The sequence below is a fragment of the Hippocampus bargibanti genome, linkage group LG01, assembly GCF_051943395.1.
Source record: "Hippocampus bargibanti isolate YZ-2025 linkage group LG01, ASM5194339v1, whole genome shotgun sequence".
Taxonomy (NCBI): Eukaryota; Metazoa; Chordata; class Actinopteri; order Syngnathiformes; family Syngnathidae; genus Hippocampus; species Hippocampus bargibanti.
The window spans coordinates 4,301,847-4,321,459 of NC_142734.1; the positions used below are offsets into that span (position 1 = coordinate 4,301,847).

Here is a 19,613-nt window from a genome sequence, read left to right on the forward strand (position 1 = left end):
CGTTGGATGCAGACTCATCCGTTTTCTCCACACGGAGACAAAAACAGTCACAAGACTTCTGATGCCTCTGTAGTGAAAAATAACTACAATATAACACGACAAAAATGGATTTTAAAAACAGACAATCATTCTGACTTACCACCATAGAAGAGTAATTTCATTTTCACTGTGTGACTAACAATTTATTATTTTCTTTTTCTTATATTGTACGTACATAGCCTCTTCACGATCAAATGTTTGTGCTTTAGTTCAGGGACCCCAACCCGCGGACCGGTACCGGTCCGTGGGTCATTTGGTACCAGGCCGCGCAGAAAGAATAAATAATTTACATAATTTCCGTTTTATTTATTATCTGAGTCCAAACTATGTTTTATTTTGAAAAATGACCAGATTACATCCGTCTATGATTTACTCTTGACTCATGTCAAAACGCTTGTCTAGGTCACGTGATACATGCCGCTAAAATTAGCCCACCGTAAGCTAGCAAAATAAGTTGTTGCATTTATTCGCCAGTCCGTGAAAATATTGCCTGACATTAAACCGGTCCATGGCGCAAAAAAGGTTGGGGACCACTGCTTTAGTTAACATACACCTAACGGCTCCGAAATGTTTTTTTTAAATAAATACAATATTTTAATGTTTAATTTGCCCATAAAGTTTACTGGATGAAAGTGAAATTGTAATATACAGGCCAAACCGCCATTTTATACATTGTTAATATTAGATACTTATGCTAAAAATAATGTTCAATTAGCACTATCAGTACGGAGATATCTTTTTTTCTGAAATTTTATTGTATATACATACACGTGTAGTATTCACATATGGATCGTGTGAACTACTGTATATTGTATGAGGATAGCTAATTTTGACTTTTTGGGGGGTTTGTCATGTGACTTTTGCCGCAGCGAAAATAAAAACATTTATTTTGTGATTCATGAAAACTATTCGGTGTTATGATAAATATTAACGACAGTAATACAATCGCATGCAAGAATGCAATTTGCGTTTGTGGACGAACGGCGTCACCCAGTGGCCAACCAAGGACACGTAAATAAAAAATGACACCATGCTTGGTCGTATTAAGGTTTTATTTGAGGATGTAAGGAAGCGGAAAGTGACAATTGTATTTAAGGATGATAACTCGATGAATATGCACGAGCCCGTTTAACATGCAACGTTTGGTTTGATGTACGCTGTGCCTCTTGGGCTGAGATAAATTTTACTGAGCTACAACAATTCATGCATATCTGTCTAAAGTTCGGAATGCCCTGGATTAATAGCTCTTATAGTAATATCATGGCAAGTTCCTAATAGTCTGTTTGTTTGTTGTCATTTCAGCTGCAAATGGAGGAAAACCTGAAGACAAAAGCAGTTTTAACTCATTCACTGCCAGACGTGCAAAAATGTGTCCAGTCCAGTGCCAGGGTTATTGTCATTGTCACTTGAATGCCAGGACCCACAGAATATTTTGTTTTAGGACTACATCAACCTTCAATACAGCATTTGAAACCTTAGACTCTTTTCTTTGATCAGAAAAAAAGAGTTAATCCCTAAATGATATGGGTCTGGAGTTATAAGAGCTTGAAATGAGGGTGGCTAAAGAAGATGCAATGCAATGCATACGTATGGAAACATACCGTGTTTCCATACGTATGCATTGCATTGCATTTCATGATTTCCCTTTTTTCCCACTGAAAAAAGGGAAATATTGCTCCTTTGTGGAAAAGAAAAAACATTGCCAGAGGCCATGCGCTTTATCGGCACCCAAGCACGAAAAAACAAAACCAGAATAAAATGGCGCTCTATGTCGTATTTTCAATTTCTGAATACATTTGTGAATGGCAGTGAATGAGTTAAGTGCACATGCACTACTAACTAGTTATGGCACTAATCACGGTGAATAGAACCATTACGTTGTGGAGATTTTGGTGGCAAATCAAAACTGAAAAAGTTTCATAAATATTAGTTTGAGGCTTTATGCTAAATGTGAGTGCATTAAACTACACTTTCAGTCGCCACACTGACAAACAGTACTTTGCTTTGTTTTCACAGTTTTCCACTTTGGAATGAAATGAGAAATAGGCTGATAAAAGGAAATTGGCACTAACTGGTGAAAAGGCAGCACATTCTGGATTTCAGGTAGGACATTTTACACCAAAGGTCAATACGGTCTTCTCACAGTGTCATCACAAGTGCATTTTAAGAAAATAAAAATAAATCAGAGGTCAAGTTATCAGTCACTTTTTTCCTAAAGGCACCTAGGTTATGAGAGCAAATGAATTGAAGAATAGGAAACATCTTCAAAAATTAACCCCCCGACCCTTTCATAATTCATCATTCAGTATTCAACAAATACAACTGCTACAAAAATAAAAGTCGAGAACCAGGTATGACTGCGAGCGATCCTCCCGGGCCTTCTCTGATTTAGTACAAAGTGTGACCTCATCTCGCATTCAACAGCAATCTTGCTCACAGAGATTTAAAGGACAACCGACACCATTTTTTTGTTTCCTAACTGACATCAGAAAAACGTTTTATAGCATCTAAAATACCCAAAACACGCAGGCTGATATTTTTAGTCAAATGAAAAACACCAATAAAAATGACTTAAAGTGTCCCAAAACTACTTCAAAATGACCGCGGAAATGGCGAGTTTCAGAAGGTCCCGCCCCCTTGTTCGTGACGTCACGCCAGGACGTCTTTGCCTTGCTCTAGAATCAAAACAATGGCTCCAGATTCGGAGAAGATGCTGTCTTGTTACTCATCTAGTTATGAATATGATTCAAATAGTTCTGAAGAGGAAAGCATCAATGTTTGCAATCGATTAAAGAAGTCCGTCCAGATCAATTTGAGCCGTCAGGACTCCAATGTAGCATCCCAGAAAATGCACAAGATGGCGCCCAAGCTCCGTTGGAAACGGGCTGATTTGTCTGCTGGAAATTTGTGTCAACTAGTGTCAAATACAGTAAAGTCTCGTTATATCGATATCGGATATATCGATAGTCCCGGTTATATCGATACTATTTCTATGCACGCACGGAGAAAATTACATGCAAACAGGGTCGGATATATCGATAGTCCCGGTTATATCGATATTTTTTCGGACTCCCTTGAATATCGATATAACGAGACTTTACTGTAGTAGTATTGGTGCAACACACAACGATTCACCATTGCGTTATTTATGTGTTTTCCTTCTAATTCCGCCATCAACACAGATCAACACGATGTTTTCAGACCAAACAAAGTACCCAAAATGCATTGTGTGTCGCTTTCTCGGTCAGGGGCGTTCCTTAGTGACGTCACGTACGGACTCGTCATCAACTCAAAAACAAGACTTCCTGAATATTCAGAGCGAGTCTTAAAACGTAAAATATAGCTAAAAGCGGTGGGATCTTTGTAAAATACACTCAGTAGAAGTCATTTCAAGTGATTTTACTAATTATGGATACAACTTATCCGGAGGCGTTGGTTGTCCTTTAATACAAAGGACATAACTATCCATAAGCGAGCATGGTCACTGTTGCGCATGTGGACATGATCAATAAATAGAACATTTTTATTTACATGAATAGGGTGGAAAGATTGAATGGGTTCAGATGATGCGGGAACGCTTGCTACCAAGTGAGCCGTGCTGAAAGAGAAAGGGCACAACAGTCATTTTCTCAGCAGGTTAGGAAAGCAATAACTAAAAAAATATATTGTGACAAAATCTGCGCCATCCCAACATTTTATGTGGGCCACGAAAGCAAATGACGCACGTCAACTTCAATCATGTTTGCTAAATCTGTACCTTGCTTTTCTTGTAACCGTATGACAGTTATTTGAATAATTAGTGCTGTCATATTATTTGTTATTTAGGTTTTGTTTTTTGACTTCAAGATGGAGGCAATTTGTTTTTCTACTTTTTTCTTTCCTTTCATAACTTTGCTGCTGTGTTACTTCCAGGTAGAGTGAACGCTGGCACGAAGGGCTGCCGCTGCTCACCCACACAAAAATAAAGTTCTTATCCCGTGACTGTAAAGTGTCTGAGAGTTTTGAAAGGCGCTTAGAAATTAAATGTATTATTATTATTATTATTAGATGTGTACACTCTTAACTCATTTATTGCCAGATGATGTGCAAAAATGTGTCCACTCGAGTGCCAGGGTTTTTGTCATTTTCACTAATATTCCAGGACCCACAGAATATTGAGTTTTAGGACTACATAAACATTAAATGCACAGTAAGAAACCTTTGACTTAATAATAATAATAATAATAATAATAATACATTTCATTCATAAGCGCCTTTCAAAACTCTCAAGGTCACTTTACAGTCACAGGATATTTTTTTTTCTGTGGGTGAGCAGCGGCAGCCACACGCGCCAGCATTCAATCAATTATATGTGTCTGGAGTTAGTTATATGAGCTTGAAATTAGGGCAGGCTTTGTTTTTTTTTCAGATGAAAAAAAAAAGAGTATAGGGATTCATATAAAAGTTAATTTTCTATGGGTTCTGCAATTTCATTGATAATGACAAAAACCCTGGCACTGGAGTGAGCACATTTTTGCACATTGTCTCGCAGTGAATGCGTTTCATTCATTCATTCGAACAAAGTAATTAGATTTTAGATAGAAGTGGTTTTGAGTTCCAAAAATGGTCACAAGTCAAACTGAAAACGTATGTCAAAGTATCACTGACCAACAATTCTATTTTAAAAGCACCGCATTCTTCAATATATCGGGACATTTTCCGATTTTGACTTACTTTCGCTTGCTTGTAGAAGTGAGGAGCCAACTCAACGAGCCAGGATGACTCCACTGCAGTCACATCTCGCATGTAGTATTTGCTTGTCTGCAACACTTCATTGAAGACAACCCTGTGGTAGAAGAGTGTTGCCATACAACATATATTTCATGGAAGTACAATCAAGTGAAAAATGTAATAATTTAAAAAAACACACTGTGAGACACAATGACTAAAAACATGTACAAACCATTTTGGCGGCTTCTCTCCGTACAGTACAGAATTAGGGTGGATGTGAAGCTCGCGATCGTCTCGTAAAGTCCTGGAAAAGAAGAAAAAGTAACTCATTCATATTGAAAATATGGACGCTAGTAGCGCTCCATTCTTGAATGTGTTCATGTTTTATTTTTTCTTCTTTTGGTGCCAATAACGCACTCATGTTTTTTCACCAAGGGGGCAGCAATTCCTTTTTCCATGTTAGCGCTTTGTTCCAGCTTCAACTTCAGCTGCCCTCATTTCAAGCTCATATAACTCCAGACCCATATAATTTAGAAATTAACGAGTTTTTTCTGATGGAAAAAAGAGAGTCTAAGGTTTCTTAACGCTGCATCGAAAGTTTATGTAGTCCTAAAATTCAATATTCTATGGGTCCGAGAATTTGAGTGAGAATGACAAAAACCCTGGCACCGGAGTGAACACATTTTTGCACGTCGGGCAGTGATTGAGTTAATGGGGCCAAAAGCTAACTCAGAAATACATAACCACTGTGGGACAATGTGCTGTGCAACATCGTCAGGCATGCCACAAGAAATTACCGTATTTTCCAGTGTATAGGGCGCACCAAAAAGCCATGATTTTCTTCAAAAAAATAACCATGTGCCTTATACGCAGGTGCGCCTTAGAAGTAGGATTGACAACAGTTCTCGCAACTACTATCTGGAGCTATCGACTCCAAGTCGTGCGTAATCACAGCCTCTACTATAGTGCCTTATAATGTGGTGTGAATTATATTTTGAAAACATTTATCTATTTATATATTATATTTGGGAAACGTTTGTCATTCATTGAAGGTGCGCCTTATACAGTAAAGTCTCGTTATATCGATATTCAAGGGAGTCCGAAAAAATATCGATATAACCGGGACTATCGATATATCCGACCCTGTTTGCATGTAATTTTCTCCGTGCGTGCATAGAAATAGTATCGATATAACCAGGACTATCGATATATCCGATATCGATATAACGAGACTTTACTGTATATGGAAAAAGTTTGAAAATACACCATTCATGGGAGGGGGGGTGAGCCTTATACTCCGGTGTGCCTTTATACACCGAAAAATACGGTAACCGATTTGACCTCATTAATGCAAAAAAAAAAAAAAAAGTGGGGTTAGGAAATACTGATTTAGGCAGAGCACCATGATGGACAGTCAGAATTACAAACGAGAAAGGAAAACAACAGTGCTTACCGGTAAGAACCAGAGTGGTGAAATCGCGCTGCATTGGCAAAAAACCCAGACACTAAGCTCCTCAATATCACATCCGGATCACCTACAATGGAGCAAAAAAAGAAAAACGACAATTAAACCTGTGGCAGGATGAGACGAGCATGGAGGTGGGCATTGGGGCGAACTATGTTTGAAAACACTTGATTAACTCTTTGACTGCCATTATTTGGGAATTGAAAATTGTGACGTGGAGCAACATTCCCCAATTTTTTCGGCTTTGGTTTTTCTAGCGGGGGTGTCGATAAAGCACTGATCAGACCTCTGGCAATGTTTTTCACTTCCACGAGGGGGCAGCATTTCCCTTTTTTCCATGTTAGCACGTCGTTTCAGCTTCAGCAGTTGTTAAAGGGCTATATAAATCAATATGTATATATTGTATTTTGTATAGTCGCCCCCATTTCAAGCTCAAATAACTCCAGACCCATATAATTTAGGAATTAGCTCTTTTTTTCTGATGAAATAAGAGAGTCTCAGGTATCGGTTGGGAACCTATGGCTCGCGAGCCGTATATGGCTCTTTTGATGATTGCATCTGGCTCGCAGATAAAACTAAATACATATTCTTGCCTTTTTACTGTTCATTTCCTGTTTAGGCCGCACTTGGCTGAAAGTGCAATTTGATTGGATAATACTGATTTAGGTGCCGGCCGTTCATGTCGAAACTAGTAACCACCCCCTTTTGAATAAGCGGACAAGTAAAAAAAGACGGGTATCTTACACTTCAAGTTGAATGGACAGAAGGATTCTTTGTCGAGAGAAAAGTTTCTGTCGTGATTCTAATTTGCAATGAAACAATATCATCGATCAAACAGTCGAATGCGAGTGGCCCCATGCTAACGTTAGCATCAGTATACTCTGCGAGAGACAGCAGAAAGCAAGCGTGCAAGATAATGAGCAGTGTGCAGGCTAGCGAGCAGGAACTTTGCGTATGTAGGTTGACTTTCATTCCGATAGTTTGGATGGATTTTTACCAATCATGAGGAACGGAAAACCATTCATATTAACGGTGAGTATATTATCACAGTTATTTTATTGAAATCACACATACATGTGTGTGTGTGTGTGTGTGCGCGTGCGTGCGTGTGTGTGTGTGTGTGTGTGTGTGTGTGTGTGTGTGTGTGTGTGTGTGTGTGTGTGTGTGTGTGTGTGTGTGTGTGTGTGTGTGTGTGTGTGTGTGTGTGTGTGTGTGTGTGTGTGTGTGTGTGTGTGTGTGTGTGTGTGTGTGTCTCACTGAAAAACATTTATAAATATTTTGCTTGTTTGGCTCTCTTTGTCAAAAAGGTTCCCGAGCCCTGGTCTAAGGTTTCGTACGCTACATTGAATGTTTATGTAGTCCTAAGACTCAATATTCCGTGGATGCAGCAATTTGAGTGAAAATGACAAAAACCCTGGCACTGGAGTGGACATATTTTTGCACCTCGTCTGGCAGTGAATGAGTTAAAAACAGTTAATGCCATAAACTTGACGTACCTTCGCTGGAAGTCCACACCACCTTGAACTTGGTCATGAGGCGCCGCAGCTGCTCTCGTACCGTCATGGCACGCTGCAGTCCTTTGTAATTGAGAAAATGATCCTGACACCACTTGGAGCTCTTCTGATGCTGCAAGGAAAAATAGAAAGCAAAACATTCCAGACTTCCTGACCTGCCAACTACTGACACAAACAGGAAATGGATGCTCAGTGTACCTTTATAAAAGCTTCGTAGACATTCAACATGGTGAGGTGATCTCCTTCGGCAACAGCAAATTTCCTGTGCTGACGTGCCTGCGGCAGGAGGTGACAGAAAAGGTTTGAGAAGTGAAACTGATTGGGCAGTCGTGATCACCGATGCTTATCAATTATTTTCCTCACAGCGGCTTTCTTTTGATTGGGCGGTACAAAAAAGATATTTTGAATCTGCATCATGGCCGCAATGGTGACAATCTCCTTGGAGCAGCCAAAGTTTCCCGAGTCGAGGAGCATCTTGGCAAACATGGGGCTGAGAGGGAATTCCGCCATCCGTACGCCCATGGGATCGGTCAAACGTCCATAATTGTCCAGGCCTTGACAAAAAAAAAAAGAGTTATTAACTATTTTCAAATGCTTCAACATGCGCAGTGAACACGAGTTTTGCAGATTCGAAGAGCACGCCAGTTTCATACCTCCAAGAGCAAAAAGCAGTTCCAGAGCCTGAACCATACTCTGAGCTGGAGGAGGCTGGGCGCAAGAGAGAAAAATAAAATGTGAATTTAACCCTTTAACTGCCAGACGTGTAAAAATGTGTCCACTCCAGTGCCAGGGTTTTTGTCATTGTCACTCGAATTCCAGGACCCATAGAATATTAGGTTTTAGGACTACATAAACATTCAATTCATTATTATTATCTGTTTGCTATCTATTATATAGCCATATAGCTGGCCAGCTATATATTTGGTATCTATTAGCTAGCTGGCGAGCTAGCTATCTAGCCAGCTATCTATTCGTAATCTATTAGCTAGCTGACTAGCTAACTTTCTATCTTTTTGAGTTATTCTGGGTTGACTGAACGCTAGCGCGTGTGGCTGCCGCTGCTCACCCACAGAAAAACTGATCCTGTGACTGTAAAGCGACCTTGGGTTTTGAAAGGCACTTATAAATGACATGTATTATGATGATGATTATTATTATTATTATTATAAAAGTTAAAACATGCACTGATTGGAATAAAACCAGGTTTTATGTATCTTAGAATATTTTTACGTGCTGTTCATCAAAATTACTTGATTAAATTTAAATCGACTACATTCTTAACTCATTGACTGCCAGAAATGTGTTAAAATGTGTCCACTCCAGTGCCAGGGTTATTGTCATTGTCACTCAAATTCCAGGGACCATAGAATTTTGAGTTTTAGGACTGACTCTCCAACATAAACATTCAATGCAGCGTAAGAAACCTTAGACTGTCTTCTTTCATCAGAATGAAATAGTTAATTCCTAAATTATATGGCTGTTGAGTTATCTGAGATTGAAATGGGGGCAGCTGTACAAAATACAATGGTTTATATAGCCCTTTAACAACAGCTGAAGCTGGAACAAAGCGCTAACATGGAAAAAAGGGAAATGCTGCCGCCTCATGGAAGGGAAAAAGATTGCTAAAGGTCTGTCCAGCGCTTTATCGGCACCCAAGCAAGAAAACCCAAACAAATTCGGGAATGGCGCTCCATGTCATATTTTCAATTCCCAAATAAATTCGGGAATGGCAGTGAGTTAATTGCCGAAAAAAAGGTCAATGACTTTCAGGAAAATGTTTTTATAATCTTTTTCTACACTTTACAATGGTGGGGATTAACACATTTACACCATCTTATTATTTTTTTTCTACTCACCGACAGGAAACTGAACCGCAAAACATTGTCAATGCCCAAAGCTTTGAGCTGCAAAATGACGGGGGCCAAGTTGGTGCGTTGCATCTCTGGCACCGTAGACTCAGGCAGTTTCTCAAAGTCCTCCTCTGATGATCAAAGAAGCATGTTATCAATGCATCACGGCACTCCGAGATGACAAACTAAATACAGTAATCCCTCGTTTATCACGGATAATGACTATAATGATAGACGAAAAACCGCGATGGAGTGAACCCTACATGTATTGGTAAATTTACATGTATATGAAAAACAAAAAAATATTTATTGGGCCCAATTTAGTGGAACACAGTACAGTGATACCTTGGCTTACGAACTTAATTGGTTCTTAGACAGAGTGTGTAAGGCGAAAAGTGTGTATCCCAAAAAATAATTTCCCATAGGAAACCATTAAAATGAGAATAATCCGGTCCCAGGTCCCCATAAAATATAATTTTCTACTTTCTAATTTTCTAAGCCTTAAAACTACACAAAATACACCTTATTTTATGTATAATAAATGGGCTGCGGTATTACAATTAAAGAAAAAAAACGTACTACATAATAAAGTCGTTTTATTTACCTTTGTGATGGTCGTCGATGGCTTGATGGAATTGAGTGGTCGGTTTCATCAGCATTAAAAACTTGATGAGGAAAGTAACCTTCTTTCATCATCTTCAGCAAATTTGCTGCCTTTTTTTAGGTAAAAAAAATCTGTGACGCATCAAGAGCTACAATAATCAAACCGCGAAGTAGCAATGGATTACTGTATTCTTCTTATCCTGTGAAGACACACCCGTGTAGAGCCTGAAGCATTTCCCAGGTCGGTTCCGGCCAGCTCTTCCTGCCCTCTGGCTGGCTGAAGCCTTGGAGATGGGCGTCACCACCAGTGACTCAATGGCAGTGTTAGGGTTATACGCGCGTAGCTTCACAAATGCGCAGTCGATGACAAAAACGATACCGTTGATAGTGATGGATGTCTCGGCTATGTTTGTGGCCACCACAACCTGGACATATTCAAGAAGTAAAAGAAATTTATAATTACGGGATGTGCTTTAATGCTTCAGTACTAACAAAGAAATCAACCAGACTAGCAGTCTGTGGCAGCATATTTACTTTGCGAACTGTGGCCGGCACCCGCTCAAAGACCCTCATCTGCTCGGCGTAAGGTAAACCGGAATACATTGGTAAAATTCTCAGATGTTTCTTCATCCCTTGTCGTGACAAAGAGCGGGCCTGGTCTTGTAGAAGGGAAACCGCCTTCTCCACTTCTTCCTAAGGGAACATACTCAAAATATGACAATGGCAATGTGTTGGGTTGTAATACTTAACTTGGTTTTTTTTTGGTAGATGAATGTGCTGTGACCCCTTAAGTTCAAATATAAGTTGTCGTATGTCGTGTGTTCGACATACTTGGCCAATAAAGATGATTCGGATTTGGATGTTTTAGCATTTAGCAATTGAACTTATCCAAACGGAGTTCTTGTAGTTTGGCTGAATACCTAATGTGTAAACCGAGTTATCACTGCGATTGGTCAGAAGAAACAAAGCGTCAAACCTGCCCGGTAAGAAACACCAGCACATCTCCAGTATCCTCCGCCTCGTGTATTTTCACCACTGTCTCCATTGTGGCTTTCACATAGTCGGGTACAGGACTGGTAACCACAAAGAGAGACTTTAGTGTTGATGACAATAGTAATAGTAATAGGAATAATACAATGACACCTCAGCTTACAAACGCTTTAGCTAACGAACTTTTTGCCTTACGAACATTAAATTTGTGAGAATATAATCTTGGCATACAAACTACTTTTCAGGAAACACACGGAGCGCCACAATGGCTGGCGGACTAGTTTTCGGCGGAAGGACACCAAACCACACGGCCAAACAGCACCACCGTGGCTGCCGCCGGACTACTTTTCCACACACCCTTTCTCTGAGTGCATATGTGGTTTGCTATCGAGTGGATACTTTTGCTTTTTTGGGACAGAAAAAGACCCCACCACAGGCTAGTGTTCAGCCGAAGAGGACGCAAAACAAAATGACAGGCGAGCAGAAGAAGTAGATCATCAAGAAACACGAACGAGGTGTGCGTTTGTGTGACTTAGCGTCCCAGTACCAGTATGCTAAGTCGATCATTGCTATGTGTGGCTAAGGGTGTTTCTGTGTTGTCTAAGCAACGGTCTAAGGCAACAGAAGAGGTTGAAAAACTTTTGTTGATTTGGATAAACGAAAAGCAGCTCGCAGGGGACAGTGTTAGTAAGGCTATAATCAGTGAGAAAGCACGGTGACTTCACTCAGATGCCATCAAGAAGCAACTACTTCAACAATCACAAAGGTAAATAAAATGACTTTATTATACAGTACAGTTTATTTCTTCAATTACCATCCAATAGCACATTTATTATACATAAAATAAGGTATATTTTGTGTAGTTTTAAGGCTTATTAAGTAGAAAATTAGGTTTTATGGGGACCTGGAAACGGATTATTCTCATTTTTAATGGTTTCTATGGGAAATTAATGTTTGGAATACACACTTTTCGCCTTACACTTTCTGGGAACCAATTAAGTTCGTAAGCTGATGTATCACTGTAATAATATATTTAATTTATAAGCGCCTTTTAATGTGAGTCAAGTCTGAAAATTGTACAGTGTGATTACCTGATCGTGTAGAAAATATCCACTGGGAAGGTGCGGCCCTCCACAGTTAGGATTCCACATGTGTCCTTGTTGGGATCTCCAGATTCATTCAGGTTGAAAAACTTGTGGAATTTCTTGGGGAAAGACGGATTGCATGATGAGTGAGACCAAATTTCCTGTTTGACTTTGGTTTGAGTAAGACAATTATTAATTGTGGATGGCACAATCCCCATAGGTTGAATCGAGGGTTAACTGGCTGAGGTACTTGGAGTCAAAAGGCTGTATTATTTACGAGATCTGTCTGTACTTTACCAAGTGCTATTAACTAGCGTGGGTTTGATATATTTTTAGAACCTATTGTGTTAGCTCATTCACTATAGCAACATACAGTAGATGCTATTAATGTTAGCATTAATTAACTCATTCGCTGCCAATCCTGAATTTATTCGGGAATTGAAAAGCATGACATGGAGCGCCATACCCGAATTTTTCGGGTTTTGTTTTTTCTTGTAGGGGGGGTGACGATAAAGGGCTGGTCAGAACTCTGGCAATGTTTTCCCTCCCAAGAGGGGGCTGCATTTGCCTTTTGTACAGTCGCCCCCATTTCAAGCTCAGCTAAATCCAGACCCATATAACCTTGGAATCAACTCTTTTTTTCTGATGAAAAAAAGAGAGTCCAATGTTTCTTGCGCTGCATTGAATGTTTATGTAGTCCTAAAACTCAATATTCTGGGGGTCATGGAATTTGAGTGAGAATGACAAGAACCCTGGCACTGGAGTGGACACATTTTTTTGATCATCAATTGGTCGTGAGTGAGTTAAAGAATAGTAATCCTTTCCTAAGTTGTCTGACATCACCAAATGTAGCTGAGGTCACTAGTTGCTCAACAATCAAAAGTTTTTTTTCCATCTGATTAACTGAAAATAATATATAAGCCTCTATCCACTACTGCATTTTTTTCAGTCATTATTAAATGTCCAAACAATAAATATGACAGCAAGACAATGATAAACGTGTACTGGTTTTCACGTGTGTACTTTTGTGACACTTGATAATTTAATTCATTCATTCATGTGTAAAAATGTGTCAACTCCATTGCTATTGTCACTTGAATTCTAGAACCCAAACAATAGTGTGTTTTAGGACTACATAAACATTCTACACAGCATTAGAAACATTAGACTTTCTTCTTTCATCAGAAAATAAAGTTAATTCCTAAATTATATGGGTCTGGAGTTATATGAGCTTGAAATGAGGGCAGCTGTCCAAAATACAATGCAATACATAAATATTAGTTTATATAGCACTAACATAGAAAAAAGGGGAAATGCTGCCCCCTGTGGAAGGGAGAGAACATTGCCAAAGGCCATGGCCAGCGCTTTATTGGCACCCAAACAAGAAAAAACAAAACCCGAAAAAATTTGGGAATAGCGCTTTACGTTATATTTTCAATTCCCGAATAAATTCGTGAATGGCAGTGAATGAGTTAAACAAGGCAAAAAAGGTCTGCTGCAATGCAACAACTATTTTCGTGTTCAACACCCGAGGTACTGTATGATTTGATTTAATTGCAAGCAAATCTTTCTTTTTTTTGTATTTATTGAGTCAATCTTTTCCTTTTTGAATTTGTAACAATCCAGTGAGTTTTAAGTTCCCCGTTTTGCCATCTTTGGTACCACAGCTTTGCCTGTGTACTGCTTGCAAATCATCGATTCGCTATCTAGGGCACATTAGCACAGTGGAACTGGGAAGTGAACACACCATTGAGTTTGTCCCCCCTGAGGCACAGCTTTGAATTTGAAACGTACATCTCATTGACATTTCAGTTGACATTGAACACTACATCGTATCGCATTGTCAGTACAATAAATTCTGACCCGGCAACGACTTGTTTTTCATTATTCCATCATATCTCATCATCGTAATGATGCAGTTACCTTGGCATCTAGAGTGGCAGAGGCCACAATCAGCCGCAAGTCTTGACGTTTCTTCTGAATCTGATTAAGAAAATGAGGCTCATGAGAGTGAAATAAGAGGAAAGCTCCTGGATGTCTTAACACAGTTTTAAAAATAGTCATAGTTACATAGTGATACCTCAGCTTACGAACTTAATTGGTTCCCAGAAAGTGCGGGTAAGGCGAAAAGTTCATTCTTTCAAACATTTATTTCCCATAAGAAACCATTAAAATGAGAATAATCCATTCCCACGTACCCATAAAACATAATTTTCTATAAAATAAGCCTTAAAACTACACTAAATATACCTTATTTTATGTATAATAAATGTGCTATTGTATTGTAATTAAATAAATAAACTGTACGATATAATAAAGCCGTTTTATTTACCTTTGTGGTGGTAGTTGTCAATGGATGACGAACTTTCAGGTTGTCTCTTGATGACATCCGAGTGAAGTTGCCATGCTCTCTCGGCAATAATACCCTCACTCACACTGTCCCCGTTAGCTGCTTTTCATTAATCCAAATTAACATACGTTGTTCAACCTTTTCTATTGCCTGAGACCGTTGCTTAGACAATACAGAAAACACTCTTAATAGCTTCCTTGTTCTTAAAGATGGTAGCAATGGTCGACTTAGCGTAATGGTGCTGGGACGCTAAGTCACACAAACGCACACTTTGTTTGTGTTTTTCGATGATCTCCTTCTTTTGCTCAACCATAATTTTCTTTCGTGTCCTCTCTTCGGCTTCACACTAGCCTGTGGTGGGGTCTTTTTCGGTCCCACAATAGCACAAGTACGACACTCGATAACAAACCACGTCTGCACTCAAAGAAAGGGGGTGCTGAAAATTAGTCCGCCAGCCACCATGGCGCTGTTTCACAGTGTGGTTTAGTGTTCTCCTGACGAAAACCAGTCTGCCAGCTACCGTGGCGCTGTGTGGTTCGGTTTGTCCGCCAAAAACTAGTTTGTCAGTCAAGACTATTTGCTCCCGAATCTAATGTTCGTGAGGCGAAAAGTTTGTGAGCTGAGCTATAACTGTATATGCTTTTCTACCGTATATTTTTTTTACTTTGCACTATGTACAGTTCTTTTCTTCTGAAACCTTTTTGTGCAGTTGTACAGTCAGTTTCTTCTGACATCTTTTTGGTACATGCAACAATTTGTTTTGTTTTTGTTTCTTTTTGACCCCCTCCTTTCACCCCAGCACAATTCAAGGCTTTCTGATTCTGATTCTGCCAAAATGATAAAAATCAAAGTCAAGGGCAATTGGTTCCCACATGAAACATACTAGCAATGCAAACCAATTTGACACCCCTGTTTTAAATTTTGAACTTGTGCTACCTTCTTTAGCAGGCCGATGGCTATGTCTGTGTATAGGGTCCTCTCGTGCGCTTCATCCAGCATCAGGACACTAAGAAAGACAGACACCAAAACTGAAAATATTACAGTTGCTACGAGCCACTAAAACAGGTCAAATTTGCGGTTTCATGGCACTACCTGTATTTTTTAAGCAGCGGATCAGCCATCATCTCCCGGATTAAGATTCCATCTGTCAGGAACTGGAGCATACAGGCATATGAAGAGATCAGTATTGTGTTAACAATCAAATCTCAAATCATCTTTTCCCATTGGAATGAATGGAAATGCCATTAATTCATTCTTTGCCATTCCCAAATTAATACTACTACTACTACTACTACTACTACTACTACTACTACTACTACTACTACTACTACTAATAATAATAATAATAATAATAATAATAATAATAATAATAATACTTTTAATTTATAAGCGCCTTTCAAAACTCTCAAGGACACTTTATCCAGGAATTGAAAAGTGTGACATGCAGTGCCATTTGCGAATATGTTCGGGTTTTGGTTTTATTTGCTGGGGGGGTGCCGATAAAGTCCTGGTCAGACCTCTGACTTTTGTCCATGTTAGCGCTTTGTTTTCTTCTTCAGCTGTTGTAAAAGCTATATATGAACCAATATGTGTGTATTGCATTGTATTTTGTATAGCTGGCCTCATTTCGAGCTTATATAACTCCAGACCCATATGATTTAAGAATGAACTCTTTTTGTATGATGAAAGAAGAGAGTCTCAGGTTTCTTACGCTGAATTGAATGTTGATGTAGTTCTAAAACTCAATAACCTGTGGGTCCTGCAATTTGAGTGAAAATGACAAAAACCCTGGCACTGTAGTGGACACATTTTTAAATGAGTTAAATTGAGTCCCTCGTATTTCAAGGCACCCCTGCGTAAAAGGTTTTCCATGTGTTTGTGAATACCTTGATTCTTGTGGCTTGGGGATCAGAGCAGTCATCAAATCGAATGGTGTAACCCACCTCATGTCCTAATCGGGCACCTCTCTCTTCTGCAACGCGGCCAGCCACCTAACGACAAGGAAAAGTAAAAGTGCTTAGAGCCAGCCGCATCGTTGAATGTTGAACCGATTTTACTTGAGACATCTGCAAAACTCTTACGGAGATAGCAGCCACACGTCGAGGCTGTGTCACACCAATCACCCTCCCCTCGGCCGCCCAGCCAGCTTCCAGCAGGTACTGAGAGGAGACAAATTCAAAAAGATAGCTGGAGAATGAGCAGAGTAGAATGACATCAAAGTTGCAGGATCGCTGACGCAACACAAACGCCACAGAGAAAAGGTCGCGTTGAGTTTAAGTCACCCTTGAGAACATCACCGCTCAGCTCATATTCTCGTCTGGACTTAAGTAAAAGTTCATATACCTGTTTAAAATGAACACATAAATATATATACAGGTAACATCCGAGTTACGACCACCCATACCGCCAGACCTTTTTTTTTTTATTCTACGCCTGACACCGCAACGCGACAGCAGCCGGCAACGCGTACTACAATTTTGGCCAGCCAGCATGTCACACACTTGCACAGCAATCTACTGCGTGACTACACTCAATACAGCAACAACTCAATATGTCCCTGTTGGAATAGTTATTTTTCATAAGGGATAAAGAATATATATGATGTGAATATTGTATGAGGGTGATCCAATAAATTAGGTGAATTCGGGATTAAGGAAGTCACACTTTTGACTTGGTCACTTTCATATTTCATGCCAATTAATACTGTTGGTGCTGAGGCAGGTCAAGTAATACATAACGAACAAATGTAGTGGTCATCAATCAAATCTATTTTGTCAAAATGTTGCACAAACCTGGGGGATCTGTGTCGTCTTCCCACATCCAGTTTCCCCAACAATGATGACAGTCTGATAGTTTTCCACCAAGTACAGGATGTTGTTTCTGTGCTGGAAAGAAAATCATTTGGTCCGTGATGAGATGCTGTCACTTGAGACGTAGAGAAATAAATACGTAAAGATAAACAAGTAAGGTCTTGGGCCCACCTTGAAAACTGGGAGCTTCTGTCTCTGTTTCTCGATGGAAAGTGAAATGAAGGGATTGAAGACGACGGTTGAACCGCCGGTCTCGGTGTTTAGTTCACGTTCCTCGGATATTCCAGGAGCCTTTGACCCTAACAGCCAAGAAACGAACAATGAATTGACACAACCAATCCACGCAGTACAAACGCACTAATAGAGTAACAACAGATAACTCGAGCTGCACTTTGCACCCCGTATTTTAATTTGAAAAGCAATTACCCCAGGTTGGGTACACAAACCGCATACATTCCGAATTGAGGTATTAAATCCCGCAAAGGCTGAGTAGCCTGTAAAGATGATGAGACGCTCGGTGGTTTTGAAACAAACATACTAAAAAACGATCGCAATCAATACACACTTAACGTACCAGGCTTCCAAAATTTCATCGTGGAACGCGGGCCCGCCATCTTGGAATTGACGTCACAGCCCATAGCATTTTGTGGTGACGTCATTGGCAACCCTCGCTTGGCCCGGAAGAGGTATCTGCATTTCACGTAATTTAGAGGCATTTGGAAGTGTTCAAACAATATTTGTCACAGAAATTACGTGTTTCTATTTTGTATTTTGTCTTCTTTTTAATTCATTGCGCAAGACACCGGGAACCATGGCTTTTATTTGAACAATAATTTATGATTTTCTTTGAAATGGGAGGGAGGCGACGAAATTCCAACCCCCTAAAAATTAATTGAGTCAAATCTATTTTTCTAATATATCAACAATTTTAATTCAAGTCAAAAATTTATACATAGATACATACATAAAATAAACATTTACAATTTTCTTTAGTTACTACTCAATCAATCCGGTGCTATTTTGATATTGTACGGTATTAGAGAAGGCAGAGAACAAACTTAACACAATATTTCTTACTGTCTAAAATACATTTCTTTGCTTTGAAGATTTCCAATGTGCTGCAACAGCGCTGACACCATTCCCATTATGCACTAAATTCGAATCATTTTCAACAGTTTGCTGCAATGAATTGTCACTACACTCTTATTCGATGTTTTTTTTTTTTTTTGTTTTTTTTATAAAAGAGAATGTTTGTTTGCTGCTTCTTGTTAATGTCTTTTTGGGGGTTTACTCAAGTCCTAACGCTCCATATTGCAAGCATCAGCAATGTTCGATGTAAATAATGCAATGCACCATGGGTAAATTAATACTGTACTGTATTGGATTAGAATTTTCGGCAGTTTCCGACGAATCACGGAAAAGCCCGAGATATACTCTACCATGACTGGAACCCACCGAAACAAATGCAAGGTGGTAATGGCTAGATATCGGTAAGACAAGATGGCAGACGACGAAGTTAAAACCTCTGAAGCAAAACGAACAGTTTGCCATTGCTGTTTAACTAAATTTGATTTTTAGCTATTGTAATTGAAGTATGTGGCGCAGATAATGCAGCAATATGCGCTTATCGTACCAGACTTGCGTCGGTGCTGGCGCAGTGGAGTTACAAAGTTGCGTCAGTGGCTGTCAAAACGCGTAAATGTCACAAGGGCACGGCCCAGATGCATCCCTGAAACTGTTTTCACGTGTTCTATTTTGAATATTTGTTGAAAAAATTGAGTATTTCATACAGTTCTATGGAACAAAATGAGGAATACTCCTTTTTACCACTCACGGGGCAATGCATTCACCTTCCCACAATGAAAATTGTATGGAAAAAAATTCAGTGATACAAATGGTCCCTGGCTTTTTGTTTCCAATCATGTATGTAAAAATAGTTATAAAAACATTGACAAAATAATTGAAAATTGAGGCCAAATGAAGCCCATGTTTAATGATTCTCAAAAGATTTGATCAGAAAACACGTTTGATCAGAAAACACGATTGTTTCTACCACAATCTGCATATGTGTGTGTGTACACACATACACACATATATATATATCGTTATATATATATATATATATCCCGGTTATATATATACTATTTATATGCATATATATATATATATGAAACTGTCAGATAACGATATGAACAAA

The 19,613-nt window shown here is 39.3% G+C and overlaps 1 protein-coding gene across 1 annotated transcript; it reads right to left on the reverse strand.

Annotated features, from left to right (window-relative positions):
- Nucleotides 1-1,079: 1,079 nt before the first annotated feature.
- dhx35 (DEAH-box helicase 35) lies at nt 1,080-18,088 on the reverse strand. Its single transcript, XM_088990932.1, has 21 exons — nt 17,991-18,088; nt 17,588-17,715; nt 17,399-17,491; nt 16,688-16,765; nt 16,493-16,597; nt 15,699-15,760; nt 15,543-15,612; nt 14,180-14,239; nt 12,263-12,375; nt 11,158-11,254; nt 10,716-10,874; nt 10,396-10,606; nt 9,585-9,709; nt 8,382-8,436; nt 8,092-8,282; nt 7,927-8,004; nt 7,711-7,840; nt 6,203-6,284; nt 4,982-5,053; nt 4,753-4,864; nt 1,080-3,637 (listed from the first exon to the last, which is right to left on the reverse strand). Exons 1-21 carry the CDS (start codon nt 18,073-18,075, stop codon nt 3,599-3,601), a joined length of 2,145 nt encoding a protein of 714 aa, XP_088847058.1. The 5' UTR covers nt 18,076-18,088; the 3' UTR covers nt 1,080-3,598.
- Between the last annotated feature and the right edge of the window lie 1,525 nt (nt 18,089-19,613).

Bases quoted from the DNA above. Each gene is read 5' to 3' on its own strand.
- dhx35 (XM_088990932.1), bottom strand. From the start codon at position 18,075: ATGACGTCACCACAAAATGCTATGGGCTGTGACGTCAATTCCAAGATG. The intron at 15,613-15,698 runs GTAGTGCCATGA...TGTCTTTCTTAG, and splicing joins CCGCTGCTTAAAAAATACAG to TGTCCTGATGCTGGATGAAG. The intron at 8,283-8,381 runs GTATGAAACTGG...TTTTTTGTCAAG, and splicing joins ACTGCTTTTTGCTCTTGGAG to GCCTGGACAATTATGGACGT.